Genomic DNA, 25,344 nt, shown 5'->3' on the forward strand with positions numbered 1-25,344 from the left:
CCACATCGGGCTCCTTGCTTCTCCCTCTGCCTCTGCCTGCCATTCTGTCTGCCTGTGCTCGCTTTCTCCCTCTCTAATAAATAAATAAAAATCTTAAAAAAAAAAAAAAGAACTTCAAGATGGTGAAAACAGAGCATTATACCAAGCATACCCCTTGAAGCCAACCCAACCTCTACCCCTTCAATGGCCAAGCTTTAGGATGGAGATTGGGTTATGAGGTCATGACAGTCAAGCTTTCACGGTAAAGATATTCTTTATGATTCATCTGCTTCAACTGCCTCTTACTCAGAAAGGATTGGTATACTATGAAATGATCTATGGGGATAACCGATAACAAAGTCAAAACCAAATAATTAGCAAGTATTAATATTCTTCCTTTGACACACACCCCCAACTTGACAGTATAAGGTGCAAAGAATCAGTTTACTCCAGGAAAATCTACTGCAGAATTGTAATTCTCTGATCACGAATGTCCTTAACATTTTTTAAGAGGCACAGAGAACTTTGAATGAATTACAGCCTACAGGAAAAGGAGAAAATTCATCTATGCCACATTTTAGACTGTAAACCAAGCCTGTGTTCTTATCAAACAAGTTTTTCCTATAAAGAAAACCTACACTGCATTCAAGTTCTTTTCTTCACCCCCGATGAATAGAAAGCCTTCTGTTTCCAGAAATCAGTATTGAAAGAGTGTGTGGCTTAATGGTGGTGACCAACTTCTCTATCAAAAGGTAGTTTAGTTCTGCGACTTTCTTTGTACTTTATCTCAGTATTTCACAAGAAGCTGGGGCAGCAGGGACACTGAGGAAGTGCAGATGCACAACACAGCAGGATTCTCTGGTTGTTTTTCAAGTGTCCAAGGTGAGAACGCTGAGAGCTGAGAGCGAAATGATGGAGGATTCCCTCTGCGCCACATCTAGTAACAGAAAGGGAATGAAATCACCAGGTATACTGGGACACCTAATGGTGAGTCATCTACTCTGGGGGCGTGATCTAATTAAGACCAATGACTCTTTCAATAAAAGTATATTGTGTCTGGACAGAGGATTTAAATGAAAAAAGACCAACTCTTGACTTACAGCAAGTGCCCAGCAGATTTTTTTTTTTGTTAATATAGCAAGAGGCAAGAACACACTCACTTAGCAGTAACGTTATTCACCAAACGGGGTGATGCTGACCTTGCTCAATTTTTGCCAACCAAAAGTGCTTTTTCTTTAAAATTTCTTGACAATTAGCATCGATTTTGAGCCACTCAAAAATCAGGACTTCAAAGTCAACAAGAATTACACCAAATAACTACAAATCCTTATCCTAATGGCAAAGTACATTAGCTTGGAACCTGAGGGCACCAATAACTCCCTGAATTGTTGAGATGCCTTTAAAAGCAGGCTTTCTCCCGCAGAACACTACTGACACTTTAGACCAGATAATTCTCAGTTGTGGAGAGCTGGCCTGCGCACTGGAGAATGGTGACCTGCATTCTTAGCCTCTACTGCTAAGATCCCAGTAGCACCCATTCCCCACTGGTAACAACCAAAACTGTCTCCACGCATTACCATTGGGGGTGGGGAGGTGTGTGTCAAAAATCACCTCCAACTGAGAACCACTGATTTATAGAGATGGCAAGAAATAAAAGACAAGGACTCAAAGCACTGGAGGACAGGAAGGGATTTTAAGGATCCTGTGCCCCCGTGATTCTCAAACTTTGGGATGTATCAGCCTATGAGGGCCAGAAAGGGAAAATGCCTTTCCCAAGGTCACAGAGCGAGTTACAACCTGGACTCCAAACCCAACCAAGCCCTTCCTTACGAAAAGGGCGGGGACGGGGAGGGGCGCGGGGATGAGCGGTGTGTGCCATTTTTACCTCTTTGGGAGAGGGAGGAAAACTTAACTGGTTACTACAGTGTACTCGAGCCAGCCGGCCAGAGTTAAAATCCCGACTTGGCATTTATTAAGTGGGCGACCTTGCATAAGGCACATAACCTCTGAGAGCCTCAGTTTCCTTCTCTGGCAAATGTAATAATAAGAGAGCCTACCTCCCAGGACTGCTGGAAAGGCCAAAAAAAAAAAAAAAAAAATATATATATATATATATATATATATATATATATATATGTATATGTATATATAAAACGTTCCTAAATCCCTCGGCACAGGGCCTGGCACCCAGTAAGCACTCCGATACATGTCCTTTTGTTATTATTGTCGCAGGCTACAGAACTGAAGGGGTCTGCGGGACCCCGAAGGCAGAGGGCTGGAGATGGGCTCTGGAGGACGAAGCGACCCCCGATTCCCCCCTCCCCGCCCCTCGCCACAGGCAGACCCCCGCCCCGCCCCTCACCTGGCCCCGCAGCTCCTTCTCCAGCTGCCGGTAGTCGTTGTTCCAAACCAGGAGGTGCAAGGGGAAGTGGCCGCTGTTGTCGCGGGCCGAGGACATGGCGAGAAGGCCGCAGCCGGGCCCGCACTGCCCGCTTGCCAAGCCTCAGCCCCGGCGGGGTCTCCGGCGCCCGCCCGTCCGGCGGCCGACCAGAGACAGAGAGAGAACCGAGCGGGTGAGCGAGGGGCGCGGTACGCGATGGGGCGGCCTACGGGTCGGGTGCGGGGCGCGCGGGAGGTCGGGGGTCGCGGGCCGGGTCGGGGACGGGGTCGACCGCGCCCACCCCGAGCCCCGCCGCGCTCCCGCCCGCGCTGACAGCTCCCGAACCGACTTCTGCAGGCCGAACTGCCCCAAACAGGGGAAGTGCGCGGGCGAACCACCGCGCTCCGCGGCAGGGGGAGACGAGGCCAGGCGCGCGGCCCAGAGTCGGCCCGACCGCACCCACTCCCAACTACACACCGGAAAACACAGTTCAATCTCGAAACAGAGCTAACATTCTCTCCCTTCCCCCAGAATCTCGACACGGACACCTCGGCCTATCCCTCACCAGCCTCTATCCCCCTGCTCCAGCTATCTCATATGGTTCAGTCCACAACTGGGCCTTTTCCATCTGCTCTGGATTCAGGGGGTGGCCGCTGGGGCCTGGACCAAACCATTCCAGTTACTGACTCCCTTGCAGCCTTTTTGGAATTGGGCAGTGCTTCCATGATTGGCCAGAAGCCATTTTGAAAGTGGGCAACACCCAACAATTTTAAAGAGGGACTATTACAAACTCTGCAGAAGTGGCATCGAAGATTTGCCTAACAAGGGGATTGTTCTTCCTTAGGGTTTCTCAACATTGGCACACTGTAAACTCGGTAATTTTCTTTCTGTAAGGGTTGTCCTGTGCTTTCTAGGATGTTGAGCAACATCCTTGGCGTTTCTATCCCCTGGATGCTGTAGCACTTCTTGGCCAAAATGTCTCCAGACACTGCCAAATGTCCCCCCGGGGAGAAAAATCATCCCCAGTTGAGAACCACTTTCTACCAGAACGCCACACCGAGTTAGGATTCAAAGTGACCTACAGTGTGGTTTCCACATATGAGGGGCATTGGTTTTTCATACTAGCCACTCGAGTTTGGGGTTATGGCGAAAAAGACTCACAGAGAATACCCAGACTTGATCAGATTCTGCAAATATTAAGTTCATTCTTTGAGTTTCAACCTCAGACACTACAGCTCTTTGGTTCAGTGAAGAGCCAAGTCAACTTAACAGCTATTCCCCAGCCACAGTTGTCTGCAACTAGACCACACAGCCGGGTGAAGTTATTCAGTGCATCCTGAAAGCATAGCCTCTCCCTCCCCAGCCTGCATGCATCCGATGCCTGCCACAACAGCTGTTCAAGAATCCTGGCCTAATCCGTTCTCCACACGTGTTGTGTCGGCAAGATTTGTGAGTCTGCGGAACAAAGCAGGGTGCAGGAGCACCAGGATATGACCCAGAGGCCCTCGCTGTGGAATGTGTGGGAATTATTCCCGTCATTGCTACACCACACATTTATCAAAATGGAGAAGAAGACCAACATCCAGAGCCTCTAAGACCTCTTCCAGGACGTCCTATCTTTCCAGAAGCCTTATACAACTTAATCTTTCTTTTCATCATTCAATGCTTATTTTACATATCTCTTATTCATGAGTTGAAGAACTCCACAATGGCAGCATAACAGAGTATCTAAAGTCAAAATAGTGCCTGGCCCTTAATGGGCATCCAGTATTTCCCAAATGCAGATCATGACTGCATTTACATGTAATACATACAATAAGTATTCACAGTATTAGGGTGGCATCTCTTCTCTCATTCACACTGATTAAACTCATCTCATTGTGTTTGTTTCACAGTATCCTACAGATTACTGTAGGTCATCTATTCTTATTCTCAAAAACAAAAAGTTGTGATTAGAAACTAGTAGTAATACTAAATACCAAGAATAGCAGGAGCTACTATTATTGAGTGCTTACAATGAGCAGGCACACCACATTTTTCCGTAAATTATTCCATTTGTCCTTTGCCAGATAGTAAATATTTAGCTCCGTTGGCCATACATGAGTTCTGTCAGATATTTTTCATCGACTTCCTCTTCTTTTTCTTCTTTACAATCCTTTAAAAATGTTTTTTAAAAAATTATTCTTGTGGAGGCCGAGAAAAATCAAGGCCATCCCACCTCAGGTTTAGACTTAGCATAGGTACATCTATCTTAGCTCTGGCAGCCATCTCAGATCCCTGTGCCCAAGGGTTGAATTTTCCCCTACTTTGCTTTAGTTCCAGAGACACCCCCCCCCCACCCTACTTTAGTTCCAGGAAGCCCCACCCTGCTTTAGTTCCAGAGACCCCCATCCTGCTTAGGTTCCAGAAACCCCCACCCTGCTTTAGTAACAGGAACCCATAAACAGCCCTGCCTTCACTAAGCTCTGGGTCCAAGTCCCTACTCCGCTGTGCCGGTTATACTTGGGCCCAAGCTTAAGCTTGTCAAATAAATCCTTGTGTGATTGCATCCGTGCTTGGCTCCTTGGTGTTCTCTCAGAGACGAAAATCAGGCATAACATTCTTATGTAGCAAGACTTGCCAAAAAAACAAAAAGCGTGCACTAGAGGAAAAAAACACATCAGCTCCATTTTGCATATGAGACTAAAACTGCAGCCAAAGAAACACCTAGTGTTGGTTATTTTACGTATCTTGTTGTAGATCTACCACAATAGAATGTAAGCGCCATGAGAACAGGAAATTTTCTTTGCCTACTGTCATGTCTTCTGCGCCTGGAACAGTATGTGGAACAGAGCACATGCTCAGTAAGTATTTGCTGAATAAGTGAATGAACTTGACCAGTTATACTAAGTGATGGCCTCGGGAAACATGTGGCTGCAGAACACTGGCCACGAGATTTTTGCTGCTTCTCCTGGTATTAATCAGTGCTGGGACTTCCAAAGAGAGAGAAACTCAAACTGAAGAAAATATATAGGCAGGGCAGACGATGTTCAGGCACATATCTGCCCTCATTCAAGATGGCGACAAAGCAGCGTGCCCTTTCCGGTCACATGATCTGCCCCTCGGCGAAGGGCGCCTCCCCGCGCGTGCGTGCTGCGACGCGGCTGCGAGGCGCTGAGGGGAGAGGCGCCACCGCCAGCGCCGCCGTGGGGACCCGTTAGAGCGGAAGCGCCTCCGTTGCAGCCTTTGCTGTCCCGGGGACCCTGATTCCTGGCAGGTGGGAGGCGGGAGCCATGTCGAAGCGGCTTCGGAGCAGCGAGGTGTGCGCTGACTGCAGCGGGCCGGGTGAGTCGCACCGGCCGGGCCCGCTTCCCTCAGTTCTGCCCGATGGGACCCCTGCCCCGGGGCCGCCCCCTGGGTCGGGCGGGTCCCGGCGTCCGAACCCCACACCCCGGGTCCCAAAGAGGAGCCACCGGCACGGCCTCCGGGCGGGACCCGTCCGGGGCCTGTCAAAGCCGGGCGGGCTAGGGACCCGCCGCCCTCCTTCCCCTCCCTCCCCTCCCTCCCCTCCCTCCCTTCTCTCTCGTCTCATCCCCTTTCCTCTCCTCTGTCCCAGGCCGGGCGGGGAGGCTGCGGGGTCGAGGCTGCTTCCCCAACAGGAAGGGGCTTGGGCAATCCACAGGAAGGCCAATTACAGAAGTAAAATGCGAGCGTTCTCCCGGCTGCGGCCCCCAGAGGCTGCAGGTGTTCCCCCAGCTCCCCGCGCAGCCCCCCGGACCCTGCCCCGCGAGGGGCCCCTGCCTGGGGTGGGTGCGCTCGCCGCTTCCGTCTACTGATACTCTGCATAGGACCCCCGTATTTCTCTATTCTAAGAGCCCGTCTCCCGCTCCATCTCCACCGGGGAGATTCCACCGGGGAGAATCTCCATAAGGTCCGGGTCTTGCAGACACAACCAGCGCTTGGGAGGCAATACCGGTCTCGAGTTTTGGGGTCTTAAGGGCCTGGGTTCAAGCTAGCTTTTGTCTCTGGGTGACCTTGGACCGGTGATTTCATGTAGCCCAGCCTTAATTTCCTCATTTTTCCGATGGTGATAATTGGGAGACCCACATTCAGTGGTAAGGAAGAGTTGATGAATATTCTTAGGATCATCTCATCTAAGTTTTTTTCTTTTCTGTATTGCGCTGTTTAGTACAGAACCTTTGCTGTCTCTTAAAGCTGGAGTTGAGGTTCTAAATCATACATTAATTACAACCTACAAAACAAAATGATTGGCAACAGACACATTTGGGCATTCAGGCAGGATAGACATTGGTGTGTTGAAAGGTCAGAACCGCTCTTCCCTTGCCTAAGGGATTTAGCTTTTTCATATTTAGAGTTCAGATCCCTCTTAGCAACTGAAACCAAATTGACAGGTCTCCGTGCTGTTCTTGGTGCTTGGATTAACCTGCTTTGAAATTTGAAGCAATTCAAAGGTAAGATGGCTTCTTTGGTTACAATAAAGTCCAATTAACCATCATAATTAAATCACTGAACACCAGTGTTTCTGCAACTGTCCCAAACTTCATCTTGTTGTGTGGCAGTGGAGACTGATTTTACATAGTACTGTGATAAGTCAGACCTTGTGTGGTTCCTTTATGGCCTGTGTAGTGCAAGTAGGTTACCAGTTTCTTTTGCAGATGGGGAAGGGGGTAGAGGAGTTGAAAAAGAGGACCTCAAGTCATTGTGGGTTATACAGACTCCATCGTATTCTCTGAAAATGTTATTTGTTCCACTTCCTTATTTTCTTACTTGTTTGGTTTTTTTTTAATTTTTTTTTTAAGATTTTATTTATTTATTTATTTGACAGAGAGAAATCACAAGTAGATGGAGAGGCAGACAGAGAGAGAGGGAAGCAGGCTCCCCGCTGAGCAGAGAGCCCGACACCGGACTCGATCCCAGGACTCTGGGATCATGACCGGAGCCAAAGGCAGCGGGTCAACCCACTGAGCCACCCAGGCGCCCCTTCTTACTTGTTTTTAGTTGAACTTTCTGTGATGTGTTTCATTCACATGAGTCTAGCTTCAGACTTCCTCTTGGAATGTGTATTCTTTACTCATTAGGTGATAGGGAACAAAGGAAAGCTGCTTCTCCATTGCTGCACTAATGACTGTCTTGCCCTTCTGCAGCATTTTGTGCATATTTCAGAACATTTTTTCTTCCATTGTATCATTTTCGTTGTAGTCTCAAATGCCTAATCTACAGAGACTTGAGTCACTTCCTTCCTGTTTTGAATATAATTAGGCTACCTTGAAATGTTGTGTGAACTTGAGCAGCTAGGAATTTGTGCTGCCTTTTCTGCAGAGCCCTAATCAAGAGAGTTGCCTCTTTCTTGAAGGGGTCCCTTTAAAGATTCTGTTGACTGCTGAGGCCTTCTCCCCAGAAAATGCACATGTAGTCACTCTTTCATGCAGAACTCAATTTCTTAATGGGGTCACAGATATTTCTGAGGTCCATTTGTGGTGTTCCTGGGGCGGAACTCTCCATGGTGGAGTCTGGGGAAGAAGCCCCAGCATAAAACAGTTTACCTTTAGGCAAAGGTTTCACCCAGCCTCATTCATATGAACTCGATTTTGATTTTGCTGTGCTGTGAATGTTCTAATATTTTTTCCATGGGACTCTGATCCATGATGTTAAAGTGATGAATTGAGAACCTTGCTTAATGTGTATTAAATCCTTGTTGTCTTACTCCTATTTAATTTTCTCCAGGAACACTGTGAATCCTCTGAATGATATGTGAAAACAAAAGCTTCAAAATAGTCTTTTTATTTTTTTTAAGTATTAGTACCAAACTACAAAAAGCTGTGTTCTTTTTTTTTTTTAGATTTTATTTTTCTATTTGACAGACAGAGATCACAAGGAGGCAGAGAGGCAGGCAGAGATTGGGAGAGGAAGCAGGCTCCCCGCTGAGCAGAGAGCCCTACGTGGGGCTGGATGACAGGAAGCTGGGATCATGACCTGTGCCGAAGGCAGAGGCTTAACCCAATAAGCAACCCAGCCGCCCCCCAAAAAACGGTGTTCTTATGTATCTTTGTAGGGATCTTTGCTCTTGACATTTTCAGTCTTTGCATTTCAGAATAGTATAGTAGTACTGACAGAATTATACTTCATTGATTTGTTTTTGTTTTATTTCATGGCAAACCTTTTATCATGATCACATCTCAGCAAATACATTTTTTTAAATGGCGACATTAATGAATCTCTCTTTAATGAATCTAGTTCATTTTAAATGTTTTGTTTTATTTTATTTTGCGAGAGAGCGCAAGTGTGCACCCGTGCACACTCCAACACATGCACAGAGAGGAGCAGAGGGAAGGAGAGGAGGGAGAGACTCCCAGATAGACTCTGTGCTCAGGTGGAGCCTGATCTCACGACCCTGAGATCATGACCTGAGCCGAAATCAAGAGTCGGTCCCTAAGCCGACTGAACCACCCAGGTGCCCCAAATCTAGTTCATTTTAAATAGTTTGTTCTCGGAGCTCAACTATCTGAAAACTCCATTTGAGATTTTTCACTATAGTAATAGTGTTCACCTGAAACAGTCGAAGTCTTAAGTATTGACAATCAAAACTTTTTCCAGTTGTCAGGAATCTCAGCGCTTCTTGAAAATACCTGAATGGTACTTCGAAAATAATTTGTAAAAGTTTTAACAGCTGACATTACTGAGTACTTACTATATGCAGAGAACTTTACCCTTTATATGCCCCCTACTCTAAGGTGTGCTGTTATTCCCATTCAACCCATGGTGAGGATGCTCAAAAAAATAACTTATCTGAGATCATTAGAAGTGGCAGAGTTGCAGTTCCAACCCTGGACTGCTTGTCTCCAGAGCCACCCTCGCAGCCACCACACCTTGTGACTCCCAGGATTTGTCTCTGATTTCATTATATGGTTGGAAAGGATTTGAATAAACTGTTAAAAATGGCAAAGATGGTGTAGATGCATTTTAGAGATTTTTGTGGACATTGAAGAATTTCTAAATATAACTCTTAGACCAGGCAGCTTGAGTGGCACCTTTTGTCACCCCATTGTGAGTCTGACAAAATGTAGAAAGTCTTTTTTTGTCTGGGGTTTCTAAGTGTATGTGTTCAGTTTACTTGCCCCGTGTGGATTATTCTCACTCCTTACCAAGTGCAAATTATTCCTCATCTCAAAGGATGTCTGCTGAAGCTCCGTAGGACTTCATGGGAAAGAAGTATTGTACACACACACACCAAAAATGTTACTCACTTTTATTTTACACCTTTGCCCCTTTAAAGCAGCTCTTATTCCAGCTTCTGTTCTTTCAGAGCAGTTGCAAGATGGAACTCAGCAGTTTATTTGAAACGACTAATGGATGTCATAGAATATTTTCTAGCAGAGAAGGCCAGGTTCCTCAGTGTGTCCTTCGAACCACCATAGCCACCCAGTGTTACTGTGTTGCTTGCAGCTTTCTGCCAGGCCTTGAGCCGTGCACAAGTATGGCAGTAGATCAGGGTAGCAGTCTCTTCAGCATTTAGTTCAGATAACAGTCTGGATTATTCATTGACATGGCTGTGTTACTTGCTGTTTGTGGAGGTTGGTTTGAAATGACTCATCCGTCCTCTCCCAGTTTGCTTCTCTTATGTTGAATGAAGGAGCAGGCATCTGAGACAGTAGATCACATTAGGGCTACAGACTGTGGCCCTACTCCAGAAAGGAGACAACTGCTTATTTAGGGCTTCAGCACATGTGTTTAATCTCAATCAGTGTGGTACCCAGTCAGCCAAGAAAGGTGGTATCATCAGACAGGCTCACCAGCTCGGCATGTTGACTAGCATCATAAGACAACAGAAATGTCTTATTTTTCTGGAAAACCAAACCTCAGTTGTTGTTGGCCATCTGTCAGTATAGCAGCCACCTGGTATCCTCGACACTGAGATGTCATTCTTCTTTCCAGATCCTTCCTGGGCATCAGTAAATAGGGGAACTTTTATATGTGACGAGTGCTGCAGTGTCCATCGGAGCCTGGGGCGCCACATCTCGCAAGTAAGGCATCTTAAACACACACCGTGGCCTCCCACGTTGCTGCAGGTAAACAGTAAGAATTCTCATGGTTTGTAATTTGAGCTTGTAGGGTTCATGGTTTTAGCAACTAAATTCCCCTACTACACTTAAATCTTACAAAAACGTTTGAATTGTAACTGAATAGAGGTGCTATGCCTATTAGTGCTGTATGTGAGAACTTAATTCCTCATTTAAGATTTTTTTTCCCCTTCTAAGAAATAAATTTTGTCTCAAAAACTCAATTATAGATAGAAAAATAATTGTTAAAATTTCCTGGTAATATTTCACGGCTGACTTTCTGGACTGTAACCAGAAATTGTTTTCAAATGGTCCATCTTTTTCATACACCACAATGTTTCTGAAAGCTGCAGTCTCGGAAAATTTTCCTTATGTTTCCTGCTTTGATGGAAGCATGGACTGAGACTCCTCAGAAATCTCTGAAACGTCTGATTTAAGTCTTCTTGAAATTCTTGCTACAATTTAGACACCAAATTGGGTTGACATGTTTCAATAGAATGCCTGACACCCTGGTAAGTGTCAAGTGAGCTCTTTGTTTTCTTTGGGGTTGGATGTCATGTCATCTTTACTTCTATTTTGGGGTGCATTCTTCAATGGAATGCAAGAAGGAACTATTCTTCAAGTTCTGTTTGGAAGTCAGAATTAAGCATGTGTTTCGCTTTCATTTGTCCTGAGTACATATTTTACTAAACCTGTGGCAGCTGCTCAACATGTCCCTTAAACATGCCTATATAAACCAACAGACCAGAACAAGTGGGTTTGGGTCTCTGATGTGACACTTGTCTCCACCAGTGCAAAAAAAAAACAGATGGGGCAGTGTCAGGAGTCATGCTTTGAAATGAAATTGGGAAGTATGATTTATTAATGACTCGTGCTTAGAAGTTTCTAACAGCTTCTTCTCATGTGAAAGTGGGTGTCTATTGCTCTCAGGTCTTTGTTTAGAGATTTCATTATAGGGCCTGAAGAAAGTCCAGAGATGAATAGTTTAAAATGCCAGGATTGACCCTAAAAGAACAATTCAGGGGCTCCTGGGTGGCTCAGTTGGTTAAGCAACTGCCTTCAGCTCAGTTCACGATCCCAGAGTTCCGAGATCAAGTCCCACATTGGGCTCCCAGCTCCACGGGGAGTCTGCTTCTCCCTCTGACCTTCTCATCTCTCATGCTGTCTCTCACTGTTTCTCTCTCAAAGAAATAAAATCTTTAAAAAAAAAAAAAAAACACAATTCCGAAAGGATGGCACATGAACGACCAGTGGTACTCAAGACAAATGTAGGTAATACTCAAATATTTATTTTAATGGTTGCATTAGTTTAATGTTTATAGGAAAATTTAACTAGCACACCAAGCCATAATTGCTAGTAAAAGTTTTTTTTAAATGAGTGGATTAAAGGAAAATCTTAGACAGAAGGTCTAGACAGTACGTGGGTTGTTAAGAATCTTAAAAACTGTATTTGAATGATCATTGCCCCAAAGTGTCAAAGTGCTCTTCATAATATGTAAGAACAATTTAATCAAACGCTTTTAGATACTTAGCCATCCTCCTGGTCAGACCTGAATACTGCATATAGGGGTTATCCTTCTCTTTCTGGAATCAGAAAGCAATGATTTGTAGGACATCCCCGTCATACTGATGTTTGCAGTAGGGCTTGGTTTTCCCAGCTCAGTCACTACAATTTCCAGTGAATATTTGTGGAAATACATTAAAATATGATTTTATACTATTTGGTTTTAGATGGTTGAAACCTTGTATAATAATGGTGCTAATTCTATATGGGAGCATTCTTTGCTGGACCCTGCCTCTATTATGAGCGGAAGACGTAAAGCTAATCCACAGGATAAAGTACAGTGAGTGGAATGTTTATCAATACTCTTATTTCTTCATAACCCCTGGGGATCACAAAAAGGAGTGCAGCTACTTTGGACCAGCCTCCACCAACGGCAGCACAGGAGGTGGTTACACTCCAGTTGTGCATGGAGCTCTTTGCTATTAGAAATGGAGAACAAGCCCCCCGCACAGAACCATCTCTTTTGCATGGTTGCACGGCATGAGTCAGTGGCTTCTCCAGTTTGAAACTAAAGCTTGGGGGCTGTTAATGTAATCAGACTTAAGCTTAGGTGCTCAGACAAGAGGCAGTCAGACCAGAGATCTAGGTTCTGGGCTCCAGTCTGCCTGATGCCTTTACCTGTATGATGGGATGTAACAGCTGCTTCCTCACAAGGCTGCTAGGTCAATTAAGAAAATTACAAAGAAAAAAGAGAGGCTCTGAAAAGCAAATACTCTGCAATCCTGGCCATTAGAATGACTAATTGACATTTTGAGGCTTCAGGTTTTAAACTCCTGCTGGAACTTATTACTTCACTATTGTTCCTTTTCTTCTCAAGTAGGGGATGCGGGTCACTTCCTTTTCCTTTTACAGCCTAAAGAATGGGGAATGTTACATCTGAGCTGTGAGTGAGCTGTTTTTTTCCCTCCCCTGCAAACCAGTCCTAATAAAGCAGAATTCATCAGAGCCAAGTATCAGATGTTAGCATTCGTACATCGCTTGCCTTGCCGGGATGATGACAGCGTGACTGCCAAAGACCTTAGCAAGGTGGGTCATACCTTTTAAAATCCCTAAAATTGCTGGATGAAATGTTATATTGTTTTGTTTGGAAAAAACTTAAAGAGGGGGTGCCTGGGTGGCTCAGTCATTGAGCATCTGCCTTCAGCTCAGGTCATGATCCCAAGGTCCTGAGGCCGAGCTCTGTGTTAGGCTCTTGCTCAGTGGGAAGCCTGTTTCTCCCTCTTCTGCTCGCCCTGTTTGTGTTTCCTCTCTCGCTGTCTCTCTGTCAAGTAAATGAATAAAATCTTAAAAACAAAAACAAAAACTAAACAAAACAGGAAAAACAAGAAAGCAAGAAACTTAAAGAGGAGGAAAAGAAAAAACAAAAAAACTTTCTGTATTCTAAATAATTAATAACAGCCCTTTTTGCAGTTGGTTTCATCTTTAATTTTAGTTCAAGTGGCAGCCATTCATGTTAGTGGAAGTACAAGGGCAAAGAGGAAAAAATAAGTATGTATCTAGAAAATGATTTGCATTTTTTCATATGTTTTAAAATTATACTTCTCTAAGTTTTTTGTTTAACTTTGAAGTAGGAACCATCCTTGAGTTTGTTTCTAGAAGGGACTAGGAAGTTCAAGGGACTTCTTTAGGTTTCTGGACTGCATACTGAGTAGGATCTTCAGGAAGCAGGATGACTCAAAGCTGTAGTGCTTGGGATTCTTTATTATACTTGTAAAATGAGTAGATGGCTTTCTTTATGTGGGCCTTCGCATATTTTTTAGAAATGCCATGAGAAATATGCATTTTTTTTTTCAAAGCACTGCTCTTAGGAAACGTTCACACAGAGTGTGGGTGCTCACAATCAGAATTTTAAACTTTGCACAGAATATATATAACTGTTACTTTTGCTTATTAATAAGGCTTGGCATGGGTTTTTTACCACAACTTTAAAATATTAAATACATTAATTTTAAAAATAAGATGTGGCTATAGATGCTGGAGTAGATTTCTGCATTCTTACAATAATGGTTATTACATTTTGGACAATTCTAGGTTAGACCTGAGGGAAAGCAACTCATCTTCTGCATGTGTAAGAGCTTTTATGCAGTGGTACAGAATTTGGTATACTCAGGCCCATTTCCCACCCAGAAAGACTTTAAGTATTATATACAAGGCCAAGAATGGTGTTGTGGTGAGGGTGTGCTATACGGCAGAATCCTGTAGCTTACACAGTGTAGGAAATGCAGCCCTAACATCCTAGGTTCAGTAGTAAAAGCAAATAATAATGATGTTTATAATGACAGCAGCAGTAGTCTTTGAGCATTTCCTGTGTAATAGGCTCCATGCTAAGCACTCCGTTATATCGTCAACTTCTAACCTTGTGAATATGTGGCATTTTTATCACCATTTTAGAGCTGAAAAAACTAAGGTTCAGAATGCTTAAAGAACTTCCACAAGGTCACCTAACTTGAACGGTGTATGGTTTGAATTTCAAGTCTTTGAGACTGCAGAGTTCACCCTCCTTCTCCTACCACCTCTCACTTCAGGTCTGGTTGTGCCACCTAGACAAATCATGCTTCTGGGCAGATCGGCCCTCCCAGCCCTCGTTCCCTTCTCAGTAAAGTAGGCATGGCCCCTCTTTAGATCCCGGGTAGTTGTGAGCAGCAAGGGAGAAGTGCTGCTTCCACCTTACTGAGCTAAATAAAGATTAGTTATTACTAATATAATGTATATTAAAATGATCTGCCAGCTGCTCTGGTATACGAGTCTTTATACTTGTAACAAAAATTTTTTTGGTTTGTGTTTTTTAGCAACTCCACTCAAGTGTGAGAACGGGGAATCTCGAAACCTGTTTGAGGCTGTTATCTTTAGGAGCACAAGCCAACTTCTTTCACCCTGTGAGAAAAGCATGAAATGATTCAGATATTAAATTGAAACTAAGTGGGTTGTGTTTGTGTAGCCTTTGGTTTTATTAATTTGCTTGTTTGTCTACTTTTTATTAATATTTCTCAGGAAAAAGGAAATACCCCACTCCACGTCGCCTCCAAAGCAGGGCAGATTTTACAGGCGGAATTATTGGCAGTATATGGAGCAGACCCAGGCACACAGGATTCTAGTGGAAAAACTCCTGTGGATTATGCAAGGTGAGAGACCTAGATTCTTGTCACTGCCTTGGTTAGGGATTATTTATGTTGGGTATGATCCATTGCTAGGTGGCTAAATTGTGTATGATTAACATTTAACCCCTTTAAGTTAAGGATTTACATCCTGCCATTTTGCCGATGAAGACATTTCGGATACATATGAGCTCAGAGCCTGGCAAAGTCAGAGGAGGTAGAACCATTAACGAGTGTGCTTAGCTTCCAGTGTTTCACATGACTTCTAACGCAGTGGTATTTGAGCCATGGGCAGGTATCAAGAATTGCAAAACCCACTCCCCAGTTTCTTAATACATTTAGTCATTGCTTGAACTTAAAAACAGATCTGTGCAGATAGGTAGCTGATTAAACAAGTAATAGTAAAATGTTAATTGTGGGTTTTAGGTAGCAGATGTCTGGGTGCTTGCCATAAAATCCTTTAAAGTTTCTTCTTGGTTTAAAAACTTTGTAAAATGCTGGAAAAATTAATCCATAAGTTAGTCTTGAATATCATTTAAATGATAGAAGATGGTTCATCTTTCCTTCTTTTTCCAAATTAACTTTTTATCAACTGCAAAGTGCTCTATTCTGTTCTGCAGAAGATAAAATGGGTAAAATGCCAAAACTGTGCCATCCCAGAATTTCTTCTTCTCTCATGGAGGAGATGATTCATAAAGGCATAAAAGAGTTAAAAGAAACAAGATAATGTGGAATTAATTGCCAGAATCGGTAACTGGTCTTAAAAGGCATATGTAAGGTTTCTTCATTATGGCCTAGGTCAGGAAGAAACTTCTTTAGTTGGTCTTTGAAAAATGGGTTGGATTTGGGTATGTGAAGGAGGGGCTAAAGCATTCCAAGTGAAAAAGAAAGGCATGATTTAAGTTCAGGAGGGAGAGCTGGACGGGCATGTTCAGCACAGCAGAGGACTTTACTAGGTAGAGCAATGTGTCTGGGAATAAGAGCTGAGGTATGTAGTATTCCCTAGATCCGAGACTCCACTGACTGTACCAAGTCATCATTATCTGATATACCACTAAAAACGAGAACAACTCGGCTGATTAAATGATGACGAACCATCAATTGTAGTGTGCTTCCTGATTTCACAGCTGTTAAAAAAAAAAAAAGAGGGATGCCTGGGTGGCTCAGTGGTTGAGCCTCTGCCTTCTGCTCAGGTTATAATCTCAGGGTCCTGGGATCGAGCCCCACATCCGTCTCTCTGCTCAGCAGGGAGCCTGCTTTCCCCCCTCTCTCTGCCTGCCTCTCTGCCTACTTGTGATCTCTCTCTCTCTGTCAAATAAATAAAATCTTTAAAAAAAAAATGAGGAAAAAATATACATATCTCAGAAATCAAACGTGTGGTAGATCGAAGGAATGTCCTATAGTGTCTTGAATGGTGGGAAGAGAAAGTGGCAGAAACTAGACTTCGGCATTTAAGGGAAGAGAGCCCTTGGTACATGGTACTTATTATCACTTACCTTGTAGTTTCCTCATGTGCCTTGCATATATAATAGTTTCTCAGTGTAATAATTTATTTATATGCCTGGTTACTAAACAGATTTCAAGCAGCTTAAGCATTTACTTGGTGAATGAAGAAAGGCAGATCTTGTGTTTTCTGTTAGGCAAAGTAAGGTTTTAGGAGGTAAAAGTAACTATGAGTGGGAGCTGTGCTTTCTGTTGGTCTGTCTCTCCCTGAATTACAAACCTTAAAGTGGATACTAAACTGTCATCCAGAATCAGACTGGCTGCATCAGGAGCCTCTAGGGGAAAAACCTTCTTCAAAATACTGACGTTCACACTCATCCCATCCTTACTGATGCAGAATTCCCAAGGTTGGGACCTAGATTTCTATATGCTTTTAAAAACACTTCAGTTAATTTTTGAGAACCTCTACTGTAGACCATTTATTGGTTTTATTTTCTACCTCATTAGATGAAGTTATTCTTTATCACTCCCTTAAGTCTTTCATTTCTTTATTAAGTGTTCTGTTCTGTAAATTAATAAAGGAATGTGGGAATTAATGTGGGAATCAAAGTAGACCTTGACACTTTACCTCACACAAAAGGTTGATTATTCTGAGAAGTCACATTTGATAAATTGCTCAGGTGTCTTAGAAGACATCTCTGTACTTTTTTATTCTAGAGCCAGTGGTGACTGGTGAGGAATATAAATGGTACTTTGTTTTCTCTTGGTAGGCAAGGAGGACACCATGAGCTGGCAGAACGCCTTATAGAAATACAGTATGAGCTGACCGACAGACTAGCCTTCTATCTCTGTGGCAGGAGACCAGGTGAGTGAAAGGACAGCAGTCTCTCTACATCTTCTGTCAGGTAACTAACCTCTGGAAAAACAAGTTGGAACACTGTTACCCAAGACTTCTACTTCAACGTATCCTTAAGAAAATTGCAAATAACGATTTTTATTTGAAATAACTATAACATATTCAGTTATATATAAAAGGTATAGTCAGTCAAAACTCCTGGAATTTTGATTTTTAAGACTTTAGCTCCAGAGGAGTGACTATTTTAAGAACCAAAGAGCATAATTGAATGTGCACTATAGTTCTTGACTATAGTTCTTGTGCATAATGAGACTAAGAATGGAAGAGCAGAGCAATAACTTACGTAGTTATTTGAAGAATTCTCCTATCAAAGGAATGGAAGAGAGTCCAAAAATGAACTTTGCCAAGTTTATTTATGAAGTAGAACTGGAGTCGGCAAACTGTGATCTGTGGGCCAAATCTAGCCTGCCACCTGTTTAAAGTTTTGATGCAAGATAGCCATGTCAATTCATTTACATACTGTCTGGCTGTTTTCATGCTACTGTCACAGAACTGAGTAGATTGAGGGCTGCCTGGCTAACTTAGTAGAGCAGGTAACTCTTAATCTTGGGGTCATGAGTTTGAGCCCCACATTGAGTGCAGAGCTTACAGAAGGAAAGACAGAAAGAAGGAAAGGAAAGAAGAGAGTAGATTGAGTTTGCAACAAAGACCATATGGCTACAAAGCAAAAAATATTTACTGTCTGGACGTTTACAGAAAGTTTGCCAGTCCCTGATTAGAATATCCACATACACCTGAACAGTGGTTTCCTAACCTGGTTGTATGATGGAGTTAATAACTTGGTTGTATGATGGAATTAAGAGCCTCTGGTGTGGTTCTAAGGGAGATGGGGTAAGCACACTCCATCCTTTCTTTCCTGCTAACTACAATTTAAAACCCTGGACCAGAAGCATGGAGTAGCTATCTAAGGACTCTGGATGGTGGTTTAGGGAGCTCAAAGTACCATCAAGCTGGTGGTGAGTGTCCTGTTTATTTTACTTCTGATACGGCCTTTGTGATAGCCTGAAATCTGGAACTGTATAACAGGTGCAAAGAAGCCTTCTCTCTCTGGTCTATAGAGCAGTAAATGGGATCTTATGGGACAGAGAATTGGGGGGGTTCCCCTGGGGTTTTTTTTCCTCCTTCTTCCTTTTTCCCCCACCCTAGCCCCTAGGAAGTCATGTGGCTGCAGCAGTGGCAGCACAGCTGCCTAAATCTCTGACCAAAAAGTGTGAGGAGAATCCTGACTGCATTTATTTTTCTATTCTCTCATCACTTGGCCAGGAGGCAGAGCCTAACCTGGTCAGTTGCCTGCTAAAATTCTTCTATGGAGAATATTAATGTTCTCCATAGAATTTTAAAAAGACTCAGCGTTTCACAACATCATACACAAAATGTCTGGGATATCAACTGTAATTACTTGACGTAGGAAGAACCAGGAAAATTCCAAAGACTTGCAGGGGAAAAGATAGTCAACAAATGCCAACCCCAGATGACACAGATGTTGGAATTAATCAGACAAAGACTAAAGCAGATAGCAACATCATGCATTAAGAAGTAAGGGTGAGGGTGAATTTTCTTGAAGCAAATAGAAATATAGAAGGTCTCAGCAGAGAAACAGACCCAGATAGAAATGCTGAACTGAAAAGTACAATAACAAAAATTTTAAAACTCAATGGATGGACTTAATAGTGGACTAGAGATGACAAAGAAAAAGAGTCAATGAATTGAAATAGATCACTAGAAATTACCCAGTTTGAGCAACAGGGAGAAGAAAGAGTGGGAGGAAAAAGAAACTGAACACAGAGCCCAGGGACCTATGTGACATTATCAGAAGGTTGTATTTGTATTCTCAGACTCCAAGAAAGAGATCCAAAAGCCTGGCTCAGAAAAAGTATTTGAAGAAACATGGTTTCAAAACTAAATTTGGCAAAAGACGTAGACTTCAGATTTAAGAAACTCAGAGATTCCCAAATAGGATAAACTCAATAAAATCCTCCCTCAGACACATGAAAATCAAACTGCTGAAAACCCAAAGACCAAAAAAAATTGAAAGCAGCCAAGGGGGAAAAAAATGACAACATATGAAAAGACAGTTTGAATGGCTGTGGTTTTTAGTTGCAAAGAGTCAAGATGAAAAAGAAGTAGAACAATTTTTTAAAGTCCTGAAAGGAAAAAACTATCAATTCATAATTCCTCTTCCAGTGAAAATAACCTTCAGGAATGAAGGCAAAATAAAGACATTTTAAGATGAAGAGAACTAGTTGCTCTAACAGAAATGTGAAAGAAAGTTCTTTGGTTAAAAGGGAAATGATACCAAAGGGAATCTGGAACTTTAGAAGTGAAAGAAAAGCAACTGAAATGATAAATATCTAAATAGATCTAATAGACTGTTTTCCTCCTAAGATCTTTGAGATATGCATGGCAGTTTAATGCTTGTCTGGTGAGGTGTTCAGCATATGTCAGTGTGATACATAGATAAGGACGACACAAAAGGGGAATAGGTAAAAGAAATATGTAGGTGAGGATTTTACATTCTTCTTAAGTTGACAAAATATTCTAAGTAGACTAAAAGATGTACGCTGTAATGCATAGTACAACCATTAAAAATGGTCTACACAATGGAAGGTGGTCAAAACCTCTAGAGATAAAATGAAATGTTAAAAATTACTCAAATAACAAAAGAGACTTCAAAACATTCCAGAAAAGAGAAAAAAGGAGAGAAAGAGGAACAAAAACCTGAGGACCAAACAGAAACTAAACAAAAATTCTAGACTTAAATCCAAACATATTAATAATTACATTAAATGTTATGTTAATGACATAAATGTACCAAATAGAAAGCAGAGATTGTCAGAATGGATTTAAAATAAAAAATGAGCTCTAATAACTATATGCTCTCTATAAGAAACCCACTTTAAGGGGCGCCTGGGTGGCTCAGTGGGTTAAGCCTCTGCCTTCGGCTCAGGTCATGATCTTGAGGTCCTGGGATCGAGCCCCGCATCGGGCTCTCTGCTCAACAGGGAGCCTGCTTTCCCTCTCTCTCTACCTGCCTCTCTGACTACATGTGATCTCGTCACATAAATAAAATCTTTAAAAAAAAAAAAAAACCTACTTTAAATATAATGATGGAAGTTAGTTAAAAACAGAAAGGTATAAAAAGATATATCCTGGGAACACAGTAAAAGAAAGCTAAAGAGTTTATATTAATACCAAACAAAGTAGGGACACCTGGCTGGCTCAGTCAGTTAAGCGTCTGCCTTCAACTTGGGTCGTGGTCTCAGGGTCCTGGGATTGGGTCCTGGGATTGGCTCCCCTGCTCAGCGGGGAGCCTGCTTCTCCTTCTCCCTCTGCTGTTCCACCTGCTTGTGCACTCACTTTCTCTCTCTGACAGATAAATAAAATCTTAAAAAAAAACAAAAATAAAGTAGACTTTCAGGGCAAAGAAAATTAGCAGGGATAGAGATAACAGTTTTCCAAGGAGATGTAACAATTCTAAATGTGTACACACCTAGCAACAGGGTTTCAAAATACATGAAGCAAATTTTGATAGAACTAAAAGGAGGAAAGGTCAAATCCCCAATTCTTGGATATTCAGCAGCCTTCATTTAGTAATAGATGGAACTGGTAGATGGGAATCAGCAAGGATATGGGGCACTTGGCTGGTCCAGTTGGTAAAGCATGTGACTCTTAATCTCAGAGTTGTGAGTTCAAGCTTCACAGTAGGGATGGAGACCACTTAAAAATAAAAAGCAAATATAATGAAATTTAAAAGAAGAAAATCAGCAAAGATAGCAAACTGAAACCAAATCGTCAGCCAACTGTATGTAGTTGACATTTGTTATGTGCTCTATCCAACATTGTCAGAATACACACTCCTTTTAAGTACATGTTGAACATTCACCAATTAGACCATATCCTGGGTTATAAAACAAAGCTTAACCAATCTAAAAGAATTAAAATCTTAAAGAGTATATTCTCTAACCATAATGGAATTAAGGTACTAAAAAGTAATAAAACTAACTGGAAAATTCCCAAATGTTTGGAAATTAACACAGTTCTAAATAATCCATGGGTCTAAGAGGAAATCTCAAGGAAAATTAGAAAATATTTTCAGATGAATGAATTATGAGATGCAGCTAAAGCAATTCTTAGAGGAAATTTTATAGTATTAAATTCTTGCATTAGAACACAAGAAAGCCCTCAAATTCTCCAGCTAAGGTTACACCATAAGAAACTATGAGTCTCAAAAAAAAAAAAAAGAAAAGAAAAGAAACTGTGAGCTTCTTACTGCTTACTCATCCAAAAAGATGAGTAAAATAAACCCCATGTAAGCAGAAGGTAGGAAATAACAAAGATAAGAGCAGGAATCAATGAAATTGAAAAAGGAAAACAGTAGAGAGAAATCAGTGAAACCAAACACTGATTTTGGAAAAAAAAAAATGAATAAATGTCTAGCCATATTATAAATAATACAATGCACACAAATTAGACAACTTAGATAAAATGAACCAGTTCCTTGAAAGCCACTAACTACCAACCACCTACCCAAGAAGAAAGAGGTAAATGCATAATCTTAAATTTTAAGGAATTTTAATCTATACTTTAAAACATTCCATTAAAGAAAACCGCAACCCACATGACTTCACTGGTAAGTACTGTGAACAAGTTGAAGTGATTTTGCCATCAATTCAGCAGATAGGTTTGTTTTGTTTTGTTTTGAAAGATATTTATTTATTTATTCTACAGAGATCACAAGTAGGAAGAGAGGCAGGCGGGGGAGGTGGGTAGGGGGAAGCAGGCTCCCTACGGAGAGCCCTATGCTAAACTGGGTCCCAAGACCCTGAAATCACATCCTGAGCTGAAGGTGGAGGATTAACCCACTGAGCCACCCAGGCGCCCCATCAACAGATAGGTTTTATGATTCATGTGATTTGCTAGCTTTGCAATTATGATTCTTAGTGGACATTTTTAAGTGTTAGGAATTCACACTCCAAGTTCTGCACATAAAATGAGACTATTCTACCAAACATTTGAAGAAGAAATAACATCAGTTCTACATGATATTTAGAAAAGAAAAAGGCAGGGAACATTCTGAACTCATTTTGTGAGGCTACCATTACCTTAACACCAAACCCAGCAGAGATAGCACACACACACACACACAAAAAAAAAGCCCTTGTGAACATAGACACCAAAATCCTCAACAAAATGTTAACAGATTGAGTCCATATATATATCATATATATCGTAACCAAGTACAATTTTTAGATGCCAAAAGTAAATATTTAAAAATCAATATGATTTTATCATATTAACAGAATAGGAGAAGGAAACCATCAATCTTATCAGTTGATGCAGAAGAAGAATTTTTTTTTTTTAAAGATCTTATCCATTCACTTTACAGACAGAGATCACAAGTAGGCAGAGAAGCAGGCAGAGAGAGAGGAAGAAGCAGGCTCCCCACTGAGCAGAGAGCCCAATGTGGGGCTTGATCCCAGGACCCTGAGATCATGACCTGAGCTGAAGGCAGAGGCTTTAACCCACTGAGCCACCCAGGCGCCCCGCAGAAGAAGAATTTAATAAAATTCAATATTCCTTCATGATAAGAAAAAACTTAGCAAACTTGGAATAGAAGGGACTTCTTCAAGCGGATAAAGAGTATCTGTAGAGGATGACTGGGTGGCTCAGTCAGTTAAGCATTTGCCTTTGGCTCAGTTCATGATCCCAGAGTTCTAGGATTGAGCCCTGCACGGGGGTGGGGTGGGTGGTTCTTGCTCAGCAGGGAGCCACCTTCTCCCTCTCCCTCTGCCTGCCACTCTCCTTGCTTGTGCTCTCTCCCCCTCTCTCTGACAAAATCTTAAAAAAAAAAACAAAAAAACCCACAGCTAACATCATCCTCAATGATGAAAGATTGAATGCTTTTGTTCAAATATCAGAAAGAAGGCCAGGACGTCCACTCCCACCATTCCTATTCATCATGACACTGGAAATCCCCCAGAATATAAGGCATACAGATTGAAATGGAAGAGATACAGCTGGTCATAAATAAGATGGCTTCTATGTAGAAAATCCCAAGGAATCTACAATAGTGTTCTTAGAACAAATAAATGAATTTAGCATGGTTGCAGAATATAAGGGAAATAATGAAACATCAATCATATTTCTATAGATTAGCAATGAACAATTGGAAAAGCTAGAAAAACAATACCATTTATAATAGCTCCAAATTAGATGCTTAGCTATAAATCTGACAAAATATTCATGGGCTCTGCATGCTGAAAACTAGCAAATGCTACTGAAAGAAATCAAGGAAGATCTGAATCAGTGGAGAGAGAACTGTGTTTATGAGTTAGAATAGTAATGTGTCAATTCTCTACAAATTGATTTGTAAAATTAATGCAATTCAAGGATTTTCTTGTGGACATAGATGTGCCAATTCTGAAATTTACACAGAAAAGCAGAGGAACTAGAATGGGACCATTTTTGCAAAAGAATGTGGGCAGAATCACACCTCCCAATTTTAACTTGTGCTGTAAAGCTCTGCTGAACTCAAGACCGTGGTTATGGAGGAGAGACAAGACATACAAGTCAGTTAAACAGTAGAGAGAATCCAGAAATAGACCCACACAAATATTTTCAGTCGATTTTTTGAGAATTGCAAAGACAATTCAGCGGGGGAAGAACAGTCTTTTAAGTATATGGTGTTCTAACAACTGGTCATCTATATGCAGAAATAAAAACTTCAGTACCTTCCACCTGGCATAAAGGATGTAACTCAAAATGGATCGTAGGTCTAAATGTAAAACCTAAAAGTATAAAACTTCTAAAGAAAACAGAAGAAAATCTTGATGATCTTGGACTTTGTAAAATGTTTACATGTAACACCAAAGGCACAACCCATGAAAGAAAATATGGGTAAATTGGACTTCATAAAAACTGAAAGCTTTTGCTCTGCAAAGGCTACAGTTAAGAAAGAGTGAAAAGACAGGCCACAGACTGGGAGAAAATACTAAGAAATCACGTGTCTAACAAAAGACTTGGGTCCAGAATATTTATACCTAAATATATAAAACTCAACAGAAAGAAAACAAACAACCCAGTACAAACTGGGCGAAGACCATATCCAGATGCCAAATAAGCACATGAACTTGAGATGCTCAGCATCATTGGCTATTAGGGAAATGCACATTAAAAGCACAAGACACCACTATACACCTATTAGAATGACTAAAATTTAAAAACCTGCCAAAGAAACTGACAACATGAGTGGGAAGATGTGAAGCAACTGTAACTTTTATATTGCTGGCTGCTAAACAAAATGATAGAGCTACTGTGCCAAAAAGTCTAGCAGTTTCTTACCAAGTTATATACACATTTACCTAGTACCTACATAACCTAGCATTCCCATTCCTGGGTATTTATCCCAGAGAAATAAAGACTGATGTTACACAAAAACCTATATTTGAATGTTTGTAATGGCTTTTTATTCATTGACATGTGATCAGTGTCCTCCAGAAGCTACATTAGGACTGGCTCAGTAAGTGTTGTAGGAGAAGGAAGCCCCACCCAGATCTGCCAAGACCATCTGCCTTGATGGTTTTATGCTAATTGATTAATTTGAGGGTAAGCCACCAAAGCCCAAGGGTGCTCCTCCATCCCACATGGAGAGCTGACAAAAGCCCACTCTGCTCGTTTAGGCTCCCTAAAAGTTTTCTCCATGACTAAAGATCATCAGTTATACTGGGAATGAAATGAAGTGTAGGATTAGGGTGAGCACAGCCTTTTTGCTTAATGATGTCTGGACCTTTGTGCCTGAAGAAAATGGAAATATGATTCTTGCTACTAGCCAGGTCTTAGACAGTTCGTAGTCAGTCTGACACTTCTGCCCCTTCCCCAAATAATTCATAGTTATGAGAAACTTCTGATGG

General features: G+C 41.9%; 2 protein-coding genes across 16 annotated transcripts in view; one reads left to right on the forward strand and one right to left on the reverse strand.

Annotated features, from left to right (window-relative positions):
- ANKRD13A (ankyrin repeat domain 13A) overlaps positions 1-2,723 on the reverse strand; it is a 32,798-nt gene extending 30,075 nt beyond the window's left edge. Inside the window, exons 1-2 of one of the 2 annotated variants that reach the window (XM_004779153.3) lie at positions 2,342-2,722; positions 618-916 (exon numbers count right to left, since the gene is read on the reverse strand). Coding sequence is in view for 1 of the 2 variants with exons in the window: in XM_004779152.3 (XP_004779209.1) it covers positions 2,342-2,437 (96 nt within the window). In the remaining variant the exon portion in view is untranslated. Of the gene's footprint in view, positions 1-617; positions 917-2,341 lie in introns of both variants that reach the window. The other variant, XM_004779152.3, reaches the window with a different exon arrangement.
- Positions 2,724-5,475: 2,752 nt separating this feature from the next.
- The window catches only part of GIT2 (GIT ArfGAP 2), a 51,277-nt gene continuing 31,408 nt past the window's right edge, over positions 5,476-25,344 (forward strand). For 12 of the 14 annotated variants that reach the window (XR_006605753.1, XM_004779132.3, XM_004779136.3 and 9 more), the window contains exons 1-7: positions 5,476-5,683; positions 10,292-10,425; positions 12,148-12,260; positions 12,901-13,006; positions 14,770-14,856; positions 14,972-15,102; positions 17,289-17,383. Coding sequence is in view for 13 of the 14 variants with exons in the window: in XM_004779132.3 (XP_004779189.1) it covers positions 5,632-5,683; positions 10,292-10,425; positions 12,148-12,260; positions 12,901-13,006; positions 14,770-14,856; positions 14,972-15,102; positions 17,289-17,383 (718 nt within the window). In the remaining variant the exon portion in view is untranslated. Of the gene's footprint in view, positions 5,684-6,750; positions 6,811-10,291; positions 10,426-12,147; positions 12,261-12,900; positions 13,007-14,769; positions 14,857-14,971; positions 15,103-17,288; positions 17,384-25,344 lie in introns of all 14 variants that reach the window. The other 2 variants (XM_013049249.2, XM_013049253.2) reach the window with 2 other exon arrangements.

The sequence above is a fragment of the Mustela putorius genome, unplaced genomic scaffold (genome assembly GCF_011764305.1).
Source record: "Mustela putorius furo isolate JIRA1106 unplaced genomic scaffold, ASM1176430v1.1 tig00000193_pilon_pilon_pilon, whole genome shotgun sequence".
NCBI lineage: Eukaryota > Metazoa > Chordata > Mammalia > Carnivora > Mustelidae > Mustela > Mustela putorius.